Genomic DNA, 13,116 nt, shown 5'->3' with positions numbered 1-13,116 from the left:
CATACAGATCAATAGAACAAAACAGAGACTAGAAATAGACCCCAAAACATACACCCAAATATTTTTCAATACTACTGTCAAGGCAATGGGATAGGATAATCTTTTCAACAAATGGACGTCCATACGCAAAATCCTGTAAAAAAAACTTTACCATATATAAAAATCAACTCAAAATGGATCACAGGGATGCCTGAGTAGCTCGGTGGTTGAGCATCTGCCTTTGGCTCAGGGTGTGATCCTGGGATCTGTGACCAAGTCACACATTGGGCTCCTTGCAGGGGAGCTTGCTTCTCCCTCTGCCTGTGTCTCTGCCTCTCTCTGTGTCTCTCATGAATAAATAAATAAAATCTTTAAAAAAAACAAAAACTTCTATAGATTTAGGTGTGCTGTAAAATATAAAATATACAACACATTTTGAAGACAGAATAAAAAAAAGAATGTAAAATATTTCATCATTGAATTTTTATATCACTTAAATGTTGAAGAGGTATTATTTAAAGATATTAGGTTAAATATATCACATTATTAGAATTAAGTTCACCTTTTAAAAAATTTGGCTGCTAAAAATTTTTAAATTACATATGTGTTTTACATGATATTTATTGAATGGCGCTAGCCGAGAGATAAATAAAAGAGAAAATCTTATTAACTATGCAAAAATTTTTTAAATAGGGCACAAGAATGAATCACAAGAGAAAAGAAATTACAAACTAGACTCTTCAAAATTAAAAACTTTTGCTTTTTTAAAAACTATCATTAAGAAAATGAAGAGATAAGGGAGGTGGGTGGAGGATAGGCTAGATAGATGATAGGGATTAAGGAGAGCAGTTGTTATGATGAGAGCACTGGGTATTACACATAAGTGATGAATCACTAAGTTCTACTCCTAAAACCAATATTACACTGTATGTTAACCATCTAGGATTTAAATAAAAGTTTGGAGACAAAAAATAATTTAGAAAAAGAAAAGAAGAAAAAAAAAAAAAGAAAAAGAAAAGAAAATGAAGAGACAAGCCATAGCCACAGACATAGATTGGGAGAAATATTTGCCAATCATTTGCCTAATAAATGATTTGCATTCAGAACACATAAAGAACTCTTACAACTCAATAAGAAGAAGCAAATTGCCTAATTGTAAATAGGGCAAAAGATTTACAGAAACTTCATCAAAGAAAACCTATGGATGGCAAGCAGTCACAAGAAAAGACGCTCAACATCATTAGACATTAGGAAATGCAAATTAAAACCAAAATGAATTACCACTTTATACCCACTAGAATGGCTAAAATTAAAAAGACTGCTGATACCGGGATGCCTGGGTGGCTCGTGGTTGAGCGTCTGCCTTTGGCTCAGGGCAAGATCCCAGTTTGGGGATCGAGTCAGGCATTGGGCTCCCTGTGTGGAGCCTGCTTCTCCCTCTGCCTGTGTCTCTGCCTCTCTCTCTCTCTGTGTCTCTCACGAATAAATAAATAAATAATCTTAAAAAGGGGGAAAAAAAAAAGAATGTTCATTGCAGCTTTATTCATAATTGCCCTAAGCTGGAAAGACCTCAAATGTCTTTCAATTGGTGAATGGAAAGACAAATTATGGTACGTCATACAGTGAAAATACTACTCAGTAATAAAAAGGAACTATCTGCTGACACATACAACATGAAAAAAATCTCCGAAACATGCGAAGAGAAAGAAGTCAGACACAAAAGACTACATGTTATAAGACTTCATTTATATAAAATTCTAGAAAAGTAATTTCTATAGTGTTAAAAAAGCAAGTAAGTAGTTTCCAGGAATAAGGAGGTGGGAGCAGTGGATTGACTAAAAATCTAAATGAGGGGGATCCCTGGGTGGCGCAGCGGTTTGGCGCCTGCCTTTGGCCCAGGGCGCGATCCTGGAGACCCGGGATCGAATCCCACGTCGGGCTCCCGGTGCATGGAGCCTGCTTCTCCCTCTGCCTGTGTCTCTGCCTCTCTCTCTCTCTCTCTCTGTGACTATCATAAATAAATAAAAATTAAAAAAAAAAAAATCTAAATGAGGGAATTCCTTGGGGTGATGCAAATATCCTATACTATGATTCTATGATTGTACGGATGGCTATAAAACTCCAGAATTAGGGACCCCTGGGTGGCGCAGCGGTTTGGCGCCTGCCTTTGGCCCAGGGCGCGATCCTGGAGACCCGGAATCGAATCCCACATCGGGCTCCCGGTGCATGGAGCCTGCTTCTCCCTCTGCCTGTGTCTCTGCCTCTCTCTCTCTCTCTCTCTCTCTCTCTCTCTCTCTCTGTGACTATCATAAAAAAACAAAAACAAAAACAAAAAACAAACAAAAAAAAACACAAAAAAACTCCAGAATTATACACTTGGTGATTTTATTTTATTGTTATTATTTTTAAGATTTATTTATTCATGAGAGACACACAGAAAGAGACAGAGACACAGGCAGAAGGAGAAGCAGGCTCCCTATGGGGAGCCCAATGCAGGGACTTGATTCTAGGACCCCAGGATCATGCCCTGAGCCAAAGGCAGATGTTCAACCACTGAGCTACCCAGGTGTCCAGGTGATTTTTTTGTATGTACAATATACTGTAACAAAGCTGACCAAAACAAACAGAACATAAAATACAGTTTCTGATTCCCAAGGATTTGCATTTCTAACAATTCCTCTCAAATTCCCAGATGACACTGATGCTGCTATATCTGGGACCTCACTTAGAGATCCCTCGTCTAGCTAGAGACACTGCCAAAAGTGGTCTATAAATAAGCTGAGGTCATCTTAATTCATGTCCACTAAGCACAGTCACCTAGCACTCCTGTCTTCAAGAGGACAGACACAACAGAAAACACTGCAGCTTATACCTCTTGACATACCTCCTGAAGGCCTAGAGCTTTCTGGATGAAGAAGAGGTCCTTTGGGAGTAAATGAAAGCACCTCAGATTCAGAAGAAATTTGACCAAAATGTCCTTTTTTTTTTTTTTCTTAAAGATTTTATTTATTTATTCATGGGAGACACACAGAGAGAGGCAGAGACATCATAGGCAGAGGGAGAAGCAGACTTCCTGTGTGGAATATGATGCAGGACTTGATTCCAGGACCCCAAGACCACAACCTGAGCCAAAGGCAGATGCTCAACCACTGAGCCACCCAGGTGCCCCAACATGTCCCATTCCTGCAACTCAGGCCTACATTCTTAACAGACCAGGACAGTTGCTCAGGAACACAGCTCACACCGACAGGCCCTTGCTCATATTCTTATTTTGCCCCAAAAGACCTCTCCCTGACCTCAACTGCTGAAGCTGTACTTCTAAGCCCAGCCCAAACGGTATTTATTCCCCCCACAGAACCATATGAAGTACCCCCTTTCCTTTTTTTTTTTAAAGATTTTATTTATTCATGAGACACACACACACACACACACACACACACAGAGTGAGAGTGAGAGAGAGAGAGAGAGAGAGAGAGAGAGAGAGAGGCAGAAACACAGGCAGAGGGAGAAGCAGGCTCCTATGCAGGGAGTCCAACGTGGGACTGGATCCCAGGTCTCCAGGATCACACCCTGGGCTGAGGGTGGCGCTAAACCACTGAACCGCCCGGGCTGCCCAAGTACTCCCTTTCCTACATTCTCATTGTCATTCATATGTTCCTTCGTTATAGTACTTATATCTAGCCTTACCTGTGTATCTTAATATCTAGAGAATCAAACCAATTTCTAATTGAAGGAATTATTAACAGTAGGGGTACTTAGAAAACAAAGGCATTTAGAGAAGGCACAGGGTTTTTTGTTTTTTGTTAGTCCTTTTTCTCTGGGAGTTTCTCTCTCTCCTTCTGTGATAATAAGCCTGATAAGTCCTTGCAGTGCTGGTTGGGCCAACTCCATCCACTGGCCCCAGAGGTGGGCTCAGGACTTAGGTTTGACCAATCTGAGTCTTTTTTCCTCCTAGCCCCAGCCCTGGGTTCATGATGGGAACATTACCCCACCCAGACCAACCAGATATCTTCCCAGTGTTCTCGCCAGAACCACAGGCAGAGTTTACACCTAGAAGTCTTAACATATAATTAAAGACACAAACAGAGTAGACAAGGAAAATTATTACACAATACTCATCACAATGACCCAGGCTACTGTTTGGTGATCCTCAAGCACCCAAAAATAACATGAGAGAAAGGCACAAAGGAAACATTGAAGACAACTTATAAATCTGGTCAATCACTGAAGACTGAAGACTCTGGCTTATTTTAGATTAGCTAAGAGGCCACTTTTGTGTGAAATGTAAAAGGTAAAGGGCACAACCCTTGGACCTTCTCTAGGCTTTAACACTAATGAATGAAGCTTACACAAGGGTCAAAAGAGAATGAGGACCAAAAGAACAAACATCAGAATCCAGCAAAAGGTGAATGGAGGCAAGAGATGTGCATGTGTCCATGAGATGAACATCAATGGGTTTCAGAGGACTCTGCAGGAAGTGTGCCCAACTAGCTGGCAACACGAGCTCCCAAAGTGTGTGGACAAGGGATGCTCTAGTCCTTCAAGAGGTAACCCTCAGGAAAGGAGCTGCACAAGGCCCCACTTACCTGTGTGATTATGCGCTCTCCATCCTTATAGACCTTCTCTCCTATTACATCCACAATCTTCATTCGTTCTGACATCTGAAACAATAGACATACCCATAAACTATAAGGAAAAGATTTCGAATGAAAGTCACAAATAATATCCAAACAATTGATTAGAATCATCCAATTTGAAAATTTAATAGGTTATATTAGTTTTAAATCTTAAAGCTCCAAAAACAGACTCTTATTCAAATACACTTTACCTCTAGTGATTTAAGGAGGGGCACAGATTCAATAAATGATTCAAACATCCTTCTCTTTTTTGCATTGTTTTTCACTATGATTCTTCTAAAAGTCACACGGTCCTACAAGAAAGAACATGAAAATTCTGGTAAATGCCTCTGTGAGAGAACATCTATGGTTTAACTAACTGGATGACAGCAAATATTAGAGGACTACGGAATGTACTGGGCCAACTGAGTGTTTAATGACATTTTAATCTGAGTCATCACTGGAAGAGAAAGACTTGTAGCCTGTGTCAGACAGATGGTCCACGTGCAATTGCTTGCTATCTAGTACTCAATGAGTGCCACCTATGGGTCATAAATAGAACACAAAATACAAATCCCAATCAAACACTTCCCAGTTCACAGTCACTGTGCAATGTGAAAAGGTGCACATTCAAAAAAAAAAGGAGATGTAACAACCACTTCAGGGCTCTTGCCCTGAAGGACTTTACAATCTCAATGGGGAGACAACACAAAGTATATGGGAATAAAAAATCTACAGTTCAAGACAGCATATCTAATGTGCCAGGTGAACAATAAAGACAAGAGTAAGTGCCACAAGAATTCTGAGGAGGTAAAGAGAGAGATCACAGTAGGCTGGAGTGATCAAGGGTATTTTTGTTGCAAAAATATAAATTTTGGTGGAGCATCTAGGTGGCTCAGGTGATGAAGCATCCAACTCTTGATCTTAGCTTAGGTCTTGTTCCCAGGATCAGGAATTCAAGCCCCACACTGAGCTCCACACTGGGTGTGGAGTCTATTTAAAAAACAAATACATATATAAATATTCATAATATAAGTATTATATATAAATCATGTTTATAGATAATTATATAACTATACATAAAATTTTAATAATTAATGGAAAGAGAGGGGAGGCAGGAATGTGAAAGGTCCCTTGACTCCAGCAAGTTATGGATTCTGATCAGAAGACAGCTAACCAGAGCTACAGTCAAGCTCCTCTCAGATATGTGTACATATGTGTGAGGAGGGACACACAGCCAGGAGAATATTAATTGCTTAGTTTTAGGTTTTTTGTACCTAAGTTAATTGTACCTTTTGTCCACCTCAGGCTGGGAGAGGAAGGTGTCTTTTGTTTTTTTGCTTTTCCTTTGAAAGCAACATAATGAAATCCTTAAGGCTGGCAGAATGATACATAGCAAGGTAAGGACATGATGTTTAACTGTAAGTCTGCTATTTTAGTATGCTCTATGATGGGTTGGTAGTGGGGTAGAGAAATCACATAGAAGACAACTGAATTGAGATGTCCTAATGGATTTTACAGCTCATATTCCATAAGCTATAGAATTCCCAGCCCCTATCCCATACCATGTTTTATCTGCCTTAAAAGAGAAGTAAAAAAAAAGAGAGAGAGAGAGAGAGAAGTCACCTACTACACCCTATATTCCTAGTATGAGCTATGACAGACTCCAACTCTCCCTCTAAACTGCTGTACAAATCATGTTTGTTTTTTAGCATATAGCAAGATTCTGCTCCATTTCTTCTCCATCTGTCTGCTTGAAAAGAGCCATTCAATCTCTGATTGCTCTAATGGGCTGCATGATTTGCCACTACTTTTTTAAGTCCAAGGTTAGGGATGTATCATTTAAAATGTTACTGTTATACTTTGGAATATTATTTCATTATCTTTAGAATTCAATTTCCACATGTTTTCTGGGCCAATCTAGGCACGAGTGCTACAGAAAGAGGACAATCAAAAGTGAGAAAATGGGAATTATAAAGTTCTCTTCTTTCTGCGTAGGCATTGTTAAAATTTTTTTAATCCATCTATAACGTCACAAAGATTGCTACAATTGCAATAGCAAACTATTTCTAGTTGAAGAGAAAACAAAGTCTCTCAAAGTGACTTATTTATTCATGTTCCAACATTTTCTATGCGTACTTCCACCCTTCCCAGAACTCTCATGCTATGCAAGGCCAACTCCTGTGAGTGTGGAGGGCATGAAAAAGCTTTCAGGGAGCTTCCGACAGAGCTGTGAGGAGAAAACTCCCACTGTGAAAGAGTGGATTCTTCAGGCGGCAAGTGTTCAGCGTCAAGCTTACAGCCTAAAGTTCAGAAAAGAAAAGGAATACTACTTTTTCCAGTGATTGCAAGCATTTCCTAAGAAAGTTTCTATTGACTTTCACTTTCACAAGAGAGAACAAGAGCAGAGGCTAAGTATAGTGGTCATGGTGGCAACTGCCCCCACTAAGAGAAGGAATGTAGAATTCACTGTGAGAAACTTAAGTGATTACAACAAGTCCTCCCTGCTTTAGCCTCAGAAGGCATTTCTGAAGCCTTGGGAGCTACAAGAAATCAGGATGTAGAGGACCATCAGGGAGTCACTTTTGAAGAGGTGATACTAAAGCTTTTGAGAGGGTTTGGGCTATAAAGTACATGAACAAAGCAGAAGAAAAGCAGAGACCAGAAGGGCATCTTGATAGGATGCTTAAAACAGCAGGGAAAGGAAGAAAAGGCTGAAAAGGATAAGGCTAGGAAGTAGAAAGACAAGGCAGGGATCTCAGGAGAGAATGGTCATACGCAGCACCACAACTATGGAGAGCAGGTGTTGCCATTCTGTAGCCCCTACCTTTTGCCAGACATCAAGAGAGTTGCTTCTTTTATGTCCATCTGTTGAATTCTCATACCCAACCATGAGACAGGTAGCTTTATAGTTCAATTAAAAAAAATTCTATTGTGACTTTCTCTTTGACTTAGGAATTCTTTAGGAATGTGTTATTTAATTTCCAAGTGTTTGTGGAGATTTTCCTGTTACTTCTCTGTTACTGATTTCTGGATTTATTCCATTGAGGTTACAGAATACATTCTCTGGTTTAAATTCTTTTAAATTTGCTAGGTTTTATTTTATATCCCAGGATATAGTCTATATTGGTGAATATTCCACAGGCTTAAAAAGAATGAGTACTCTACTATTGTTGTACCCAGTGTTCTATAAATTTCAATTAGATCTTTTTGGCTAATGGTGTGGTTAAGTTCTTCAATATCCTTCCTGATTTTCTAATTGTTCCATCAACTGTTGAGAGAGAAGTGTTAAAGTCTGCAACTATAACTGTGGATTTGTCTCTTCTTTCAGTTCTATTAGTTTTTGCTTCACATATATATATTTTAAAGATTTTACTTATTCATGATAGACACAGAGAGAGAGAGACAGACAGAGACAGAGACAGAGACACAGGCAGAAGGAGAAGCAGGCTCCATGCAGGGAGCCCAACTGGGACTCCAGGATCATGCCCTGGGGTTAAGGCAGGCACTCAACAGCTGAGCCACCCAGGGATCCCTGCTTCGCATATTTTGAAGCTCTGTTGTTTGATGTATACATATTTAGGGCTGCTATGTCTTCTTGGTACATTAACCCTTTCATTATTATGTTATGTACCTCTTTGTCCCTGGTAACTTTCCTTGCTTTGAGGTCTACTTTATCTGATACTCCTGCTTTCTTCTGGTTAATGGTTGCATGGTATATATATAACTCTATCTTTTTACTTTCAATCTATACTATGTATTTTTTTTTAAGATTTTATTTATTTATTCATTAGAGACACACACAGAGAGAGAGGCAGAGACACAGGCAGAAGGAGAAGCAGGCTCCACACAGGGAGCCTGATGTGGGACTCGATCCTGGGACTCCAAGATCACGCCCTGGGCTGAAGGCAGGCGCCAAACCACTGAGACACCCAGGGATCCCCATCAATCTATATCATGTTTGAGAGAGTTTGGTGCAGATAGAATAGAGTTGGTCATCTTAAAAAATCCATGTGATTTGTCTCTGTCATTTAGTTGGTATAATCATATTATATTTACAGTAACTATTTATATATTAAGGTTTAAGTCCACCATTTTACTGTTTTCTGCTGTTCCCCTTTGTTTTGTTCTTCTGTTTCATTTTCCTGTATACCTATGGGTTACCTGATTAAAGCTTTTGAATACATCTCTTTGTACAGATTATTTTAGCAGTTGCTCTAGGTATTATATTTATATATATGTAACTTAATCACGATCTACTGATGTCAACATTTTATTAGTTGGAATAAAGTATAGAAGCTTTACTTCCATTTGGGCCCCTTTACCTCTTCCTTTTAGACTATAACTATCTTAAGTATTTTCTTTTTTTTTTTTTTTAAGATTTTATTTATTTATTCATGGGATACACAGAGAGAGAGGCAGAGACACAGGCAGAGGGAGAAGCAGGCTCCATGCAGGGAGCCCAACGTAGGACTCGATCCCAGGACTGGGATCACACCCTGGGCCGAAGGCAGGTGCTTAATCGCTGAGCCACCCAGGTGTCCCAAGTATTTTCTCTACATACACTGAGAACCACATCAGACAGTAATTATTTTGGTTATTATATTTTCCAGTTCCCATTTGGATCTTCTTTCTGTCTTCTATTTCTCTGAGACCTTCTATTTTTTCTTTTTTTTTTTAAAGATTATTTATTTATTAGAGAGAGAGAGAGAGAGAGAGAGAGAGAGAAGCAGGCTCCATGCTGGGAGCTTGACGTGGGACTTGATCCCAGGTCTCCAAGATCACACCCTGGGCTGAACTAAACCGCTAAGCGACCGGGGCTGCCCTATTTTTTCTTCATTTTTTTCAAGTGTGTCCATAATTGCAATTGTGGCTTATATAATTGGCTATATAATGACTGCTTTATTATTTTTTAAGATTTTATTTATTTGAGAGAGAACAAAAGAGGGAGAGAGAGCACAGAGGGGGAGGAAGAAGCAGGCTCCCTGCTGATCAGAGAGCCCCATGTGGAGCTTGATCCCAGGACCCCGGGATGATGATCTGAGCTGAAGGCAGATGCTTAACTAACTGAGCCAACCAGGTGCCCCATGATGCTTTTTTTTTTTTTTTAAAGATTTTATTTATATGAGAGAGACAGAGACAGAGACACAGGCAGAGGGAGAAGCAGGTTCCATGCAGGAAGCCTGACGTGGGACTCGATCCCAGGTCTCCAGGATCATGCCCTGGGCTGAAGGTGGCGCTAAACTCCTGAGCCACTCGGGCTGTCCTGATGATTGTTTTAAACCCTTGTCAGTTAGTTGCAATAGTTGTGTCATTTTGGTATTGGCATCTGTTGATTGCCTTTTCTCACTCAGGTTGAGAATTTCGCTGTTCTTTGTATAACAAATGATTTTCTATGGGGATCCCTGGGTGGCTCAGCGGTTTAGCGCCTGCCTTTGGCCCAGGGCGCGATCCTGGAGTCCCGGGATCGAGTCCCACGTCAGGCTCCCGGCATGGAGCCTGCTTCTCCCTCCTCCTGTGTCTCTGCCTCTTTCTCTCTCTCTCTATCATAAATAAATAAATAAATAAATAAATAAATAAATAAATAAACAAACAAACAAATAAATAAATAAACAAATCTTAAAAAAAATGATTTTCTATTGTCCCTCAGACATTTGGGGTATTATGTTGTGAAATTATGTATCCAATTTAATCTTTTTCTTTTGCAGGCACAATTTAGGTATAGTGTGCATGTACATGTGGGAGTGAATGTTCAGCTCCCCTCTGGATTCCACTGACACAACCCTGGCAGGGAAAGTGGAATCCCAACTAATAACACTGTGTATCTCCTCATTTTGCCTCTTTGCTACTGGGTGACAGTGACACTGGAAAGTAGAAGCAATTTTTCCTTTGGTATTTGGCTAGAATAGAGTGGTAGGTGTTCTGCTAGGCTGCCCTTTTCCTGGTCCTTTAGCTAAAGGGGTCAGGCTTTTCTTGGGGTTGTTTTTGTATGTACTTGTTGGTGGATCTAGGTTGTAGGCTTTTCCAGAATGCCATCTGGTATATATATGGGAAGCAAAAAAGAAAACCCAGGAAATTCACTGTCTTGTCCGTCTTTAAATCCCAAGATCCCTAGCCATTCCACCTTATCCCTATCCTTCCCATCTTTCTAAGTTTGTTGTATGATATCTGGACTGTTTTAGCTTTTTGTTTTTGTTTCTTTAAGATTTTATTTATGTACTGGAGAGAGAGAGAAAGTACACAAGCAGGGGAGGGGCAGAGGCCGAGGGAGAAGAAGACTCCCTGCTGAGCAAGGAGCCCAATGTGTGGCTCCATCCCAAGACCCTGAGACCATGATCCGAGCTGAAAGTAGACACTCAAACTGAGCCACCTAAAGTGCTCCTGAATTTTTTTAGATTTAAGAGATAAAACTAGTGAGGAATGGAGCTATTCCATTTTGACCTGTACCAGTAGTTGTCATAAGTACATTTTTTTTAAGTTGGTTCCATGCCCAAGGTGGGGCTCAAACTCACAACTTTGAGATCAAGAATAGGTAGCATGCTCTACTAACTGAGCGCCAGCCTTAGCATCAATACATTTTAAAACTGAGTTTATTTTCCCCATTACTTATTGATCTATGATCTATCCTTGAGTTTTTTCTTTTTTCTTTTTTTAAAGAGAGAGAGAAAGAGCAAGCAAGCAAATAAGCATGTCAGCAGGGTGGGGAATGGTAGGGGGAGAGGAGAGAGAGAATCTTAAACAGGCTCCAAGAAAGGCTTGAGGTCATGACCTGAGCCAAAATCAAGGGTTGGATGCTCAACCAACTGAGCTACCTAGGTGCCCCATCCTTGAGTTTTTCAATCACTAGGTCCCCAAGTGTGTGATTTATTCTTAAGCCATTACATGTCTCATCTCTCAAGACACACTCTACCAAAAGACAGGTCTTTTCTTGTATATCACAGGAAGTGCTCTGTCTTTAAAATGTGATTTCATTTGAGGAACTATGTTGATAATGCTATGGTATACAATTAATTCTGCTTGTAAAGTAAATGGAAACACATTATCACAGATGTCAATATCTTAAAAAGTGAAATTTGGAATCTGTACAAAAGGATAATTATTTTGTTTGAGAAGGAAGAGAGTTATAGATTCTGAAGACTTGATACTGAAAGGAAGCAAGATGGACCATGGGTAATAGAGGATAGGGATCACAGCAGTGGTGTGCCATAGACATTCTAGGAAAGTTCTCTTTCCCAGAATATGGCCATCAGCCTTTCTAGTCATCCACACCTATTGGATATTGGCATGGACCAATGCACATGAACAAGTGGATGGGTGGCCATAGAGAAAAGTTAGTCCTGGGACAGCTAGAGATGACAAGCACTGTTGGCAAAGCTCTCTATGACAATTATTTTTCTAGGCTGCCTCTTGCATGGAAAATTATCCCCTTTCTCTCTACCTGTCTGATAAAAACATAAACAGAAAGCATAATAAGAACTGACATGACTATAAGGTTATAAAACCCAGTCTTTTCCTTGCAATTTGGAGTAAATGGTTTGTTGAAAAATTATTTTAGAGAAATGGAAAAGCACGTTGGCACAAATCCTTTCATAATGTATTTCAGAGAATTGGCTACAAAATATAGTGTGAACCATAGCTTAAGGACAGCAAATTCAGAAGTAAGGGGAATTAATACTACGCCACGCAAGGATTATCATTTCTCTAACTCACCAGTCCCCAAAGGGAGCCTTCTGAAGTGGCGACAATGGTAGCAGCTCTTGGGGTGTTGTACATCAGAGCAAGTTCTCCAAAACTGCCACGGTTGTCATACTGACCAACAGAGCGAGTTTGATTATCTTTTGTTACTAAAATATCATAGGTTCCCCTGGAAATACAAGAAAAAAAAAATCTCATTTATTAATTCCAATAAATTTCATTTTTTACTTCTAAATTTAAGACCTGACAGGTAGTGCATAAATAGAAGGTACAAATGATATAAAACAGGCAACTTCCAACATATTTTTGCTAGTATACAAAAATACAATAGATTTTTGCATTTTGACTTTGTATTCTGTGACCTTGCTAAACTCACTTATCAGTTCTAGGTGCTTTTTTGTAGCTTGGGATTTTCTAGGGAAGATAATGTTTAATGTTATCAGCAAACAAAGACAGTTTCACTTTTTCTTTTCTAATCTTTATGCCCTCCCTTCCTCCCTTTTTTTCATTGCCTCATTGCATTGGCTAGGATCTACAATACAATACTAAATAGAAGTGGTGAGAGCAGATATCCCTGCCTTGTTCTTGATCTTAAGGGGAAAACAGTCAATGTTTCACCCTTAACTATGATGCTGGCCAAAAGTTTTTAAAAAATTCCTTTAACTGGACTGGTGAAAAACCACATCTATTCCTAGTTTGCTGAGAGTTTTTACATTGAAAAGGTGATGAATTTTGTCAAATGCTTTTCCTGAAGGGATTGATATAACTATATGAGTCTTTTGTAGTTTGTTGAAAACTAGGATATAGAACTGATTAAAATAAAGAA

The 13,116-nt window shown here is 39.5% G+C and overlaps 1 protein-coding gene across 1 annotated transcript in view; it reads right to left on the bottom strand.

The window, feature by feature from the left end:
* PRKAR2A (protein kinase cAMP-dependent type II regulatory subunit alpha) overlaps positions 1-13,116 on the bottom strand; it is a 106,789-nt gene that overhangs the window by 14,158 nt on the left and 79,515 nt on the right. Inside the window, exons 6-8 of the mRNA XM_025988607.2 lie at positions 12,306-12,459; positions 4,808-4,909; positions 4,566-4,640 (exon numbers count right to left, since the gene is read on the bottom strand). Of these exons, the coding sequence (XP_025844392.1) occupies positions 4,566-4,640; positions 4,808-4,909; positions 12,306-12,459 (331 nt within the window). The remainder of the gene's footprint in view (positions 1-4,565; positions 4,641-4,807; positions 4,910-12,305; positions 12,460-13,116) is intronic.

The sequence above is a fragment of the Vulpes vulpes genome, chromosome 9 (genome assembly GCF_048418805.1).
Source record: "Vulpes vulpes isolate BD-2025 chromosome 9, VulVul3, whole genome shotgun sequence".
NCBI classification, from domain to species: domain Eukaryota; kingdom Metazoa; phylum Chordata; class Mammalia; order Carnivora; family Canidae; genus Vulpes; species Vulpes vulpes.
The sequence above is the reverse complement of the archived record's forward strand: the minus strand, read 5'-3'. Positions and strand labels throughout refer to the sequence as shown.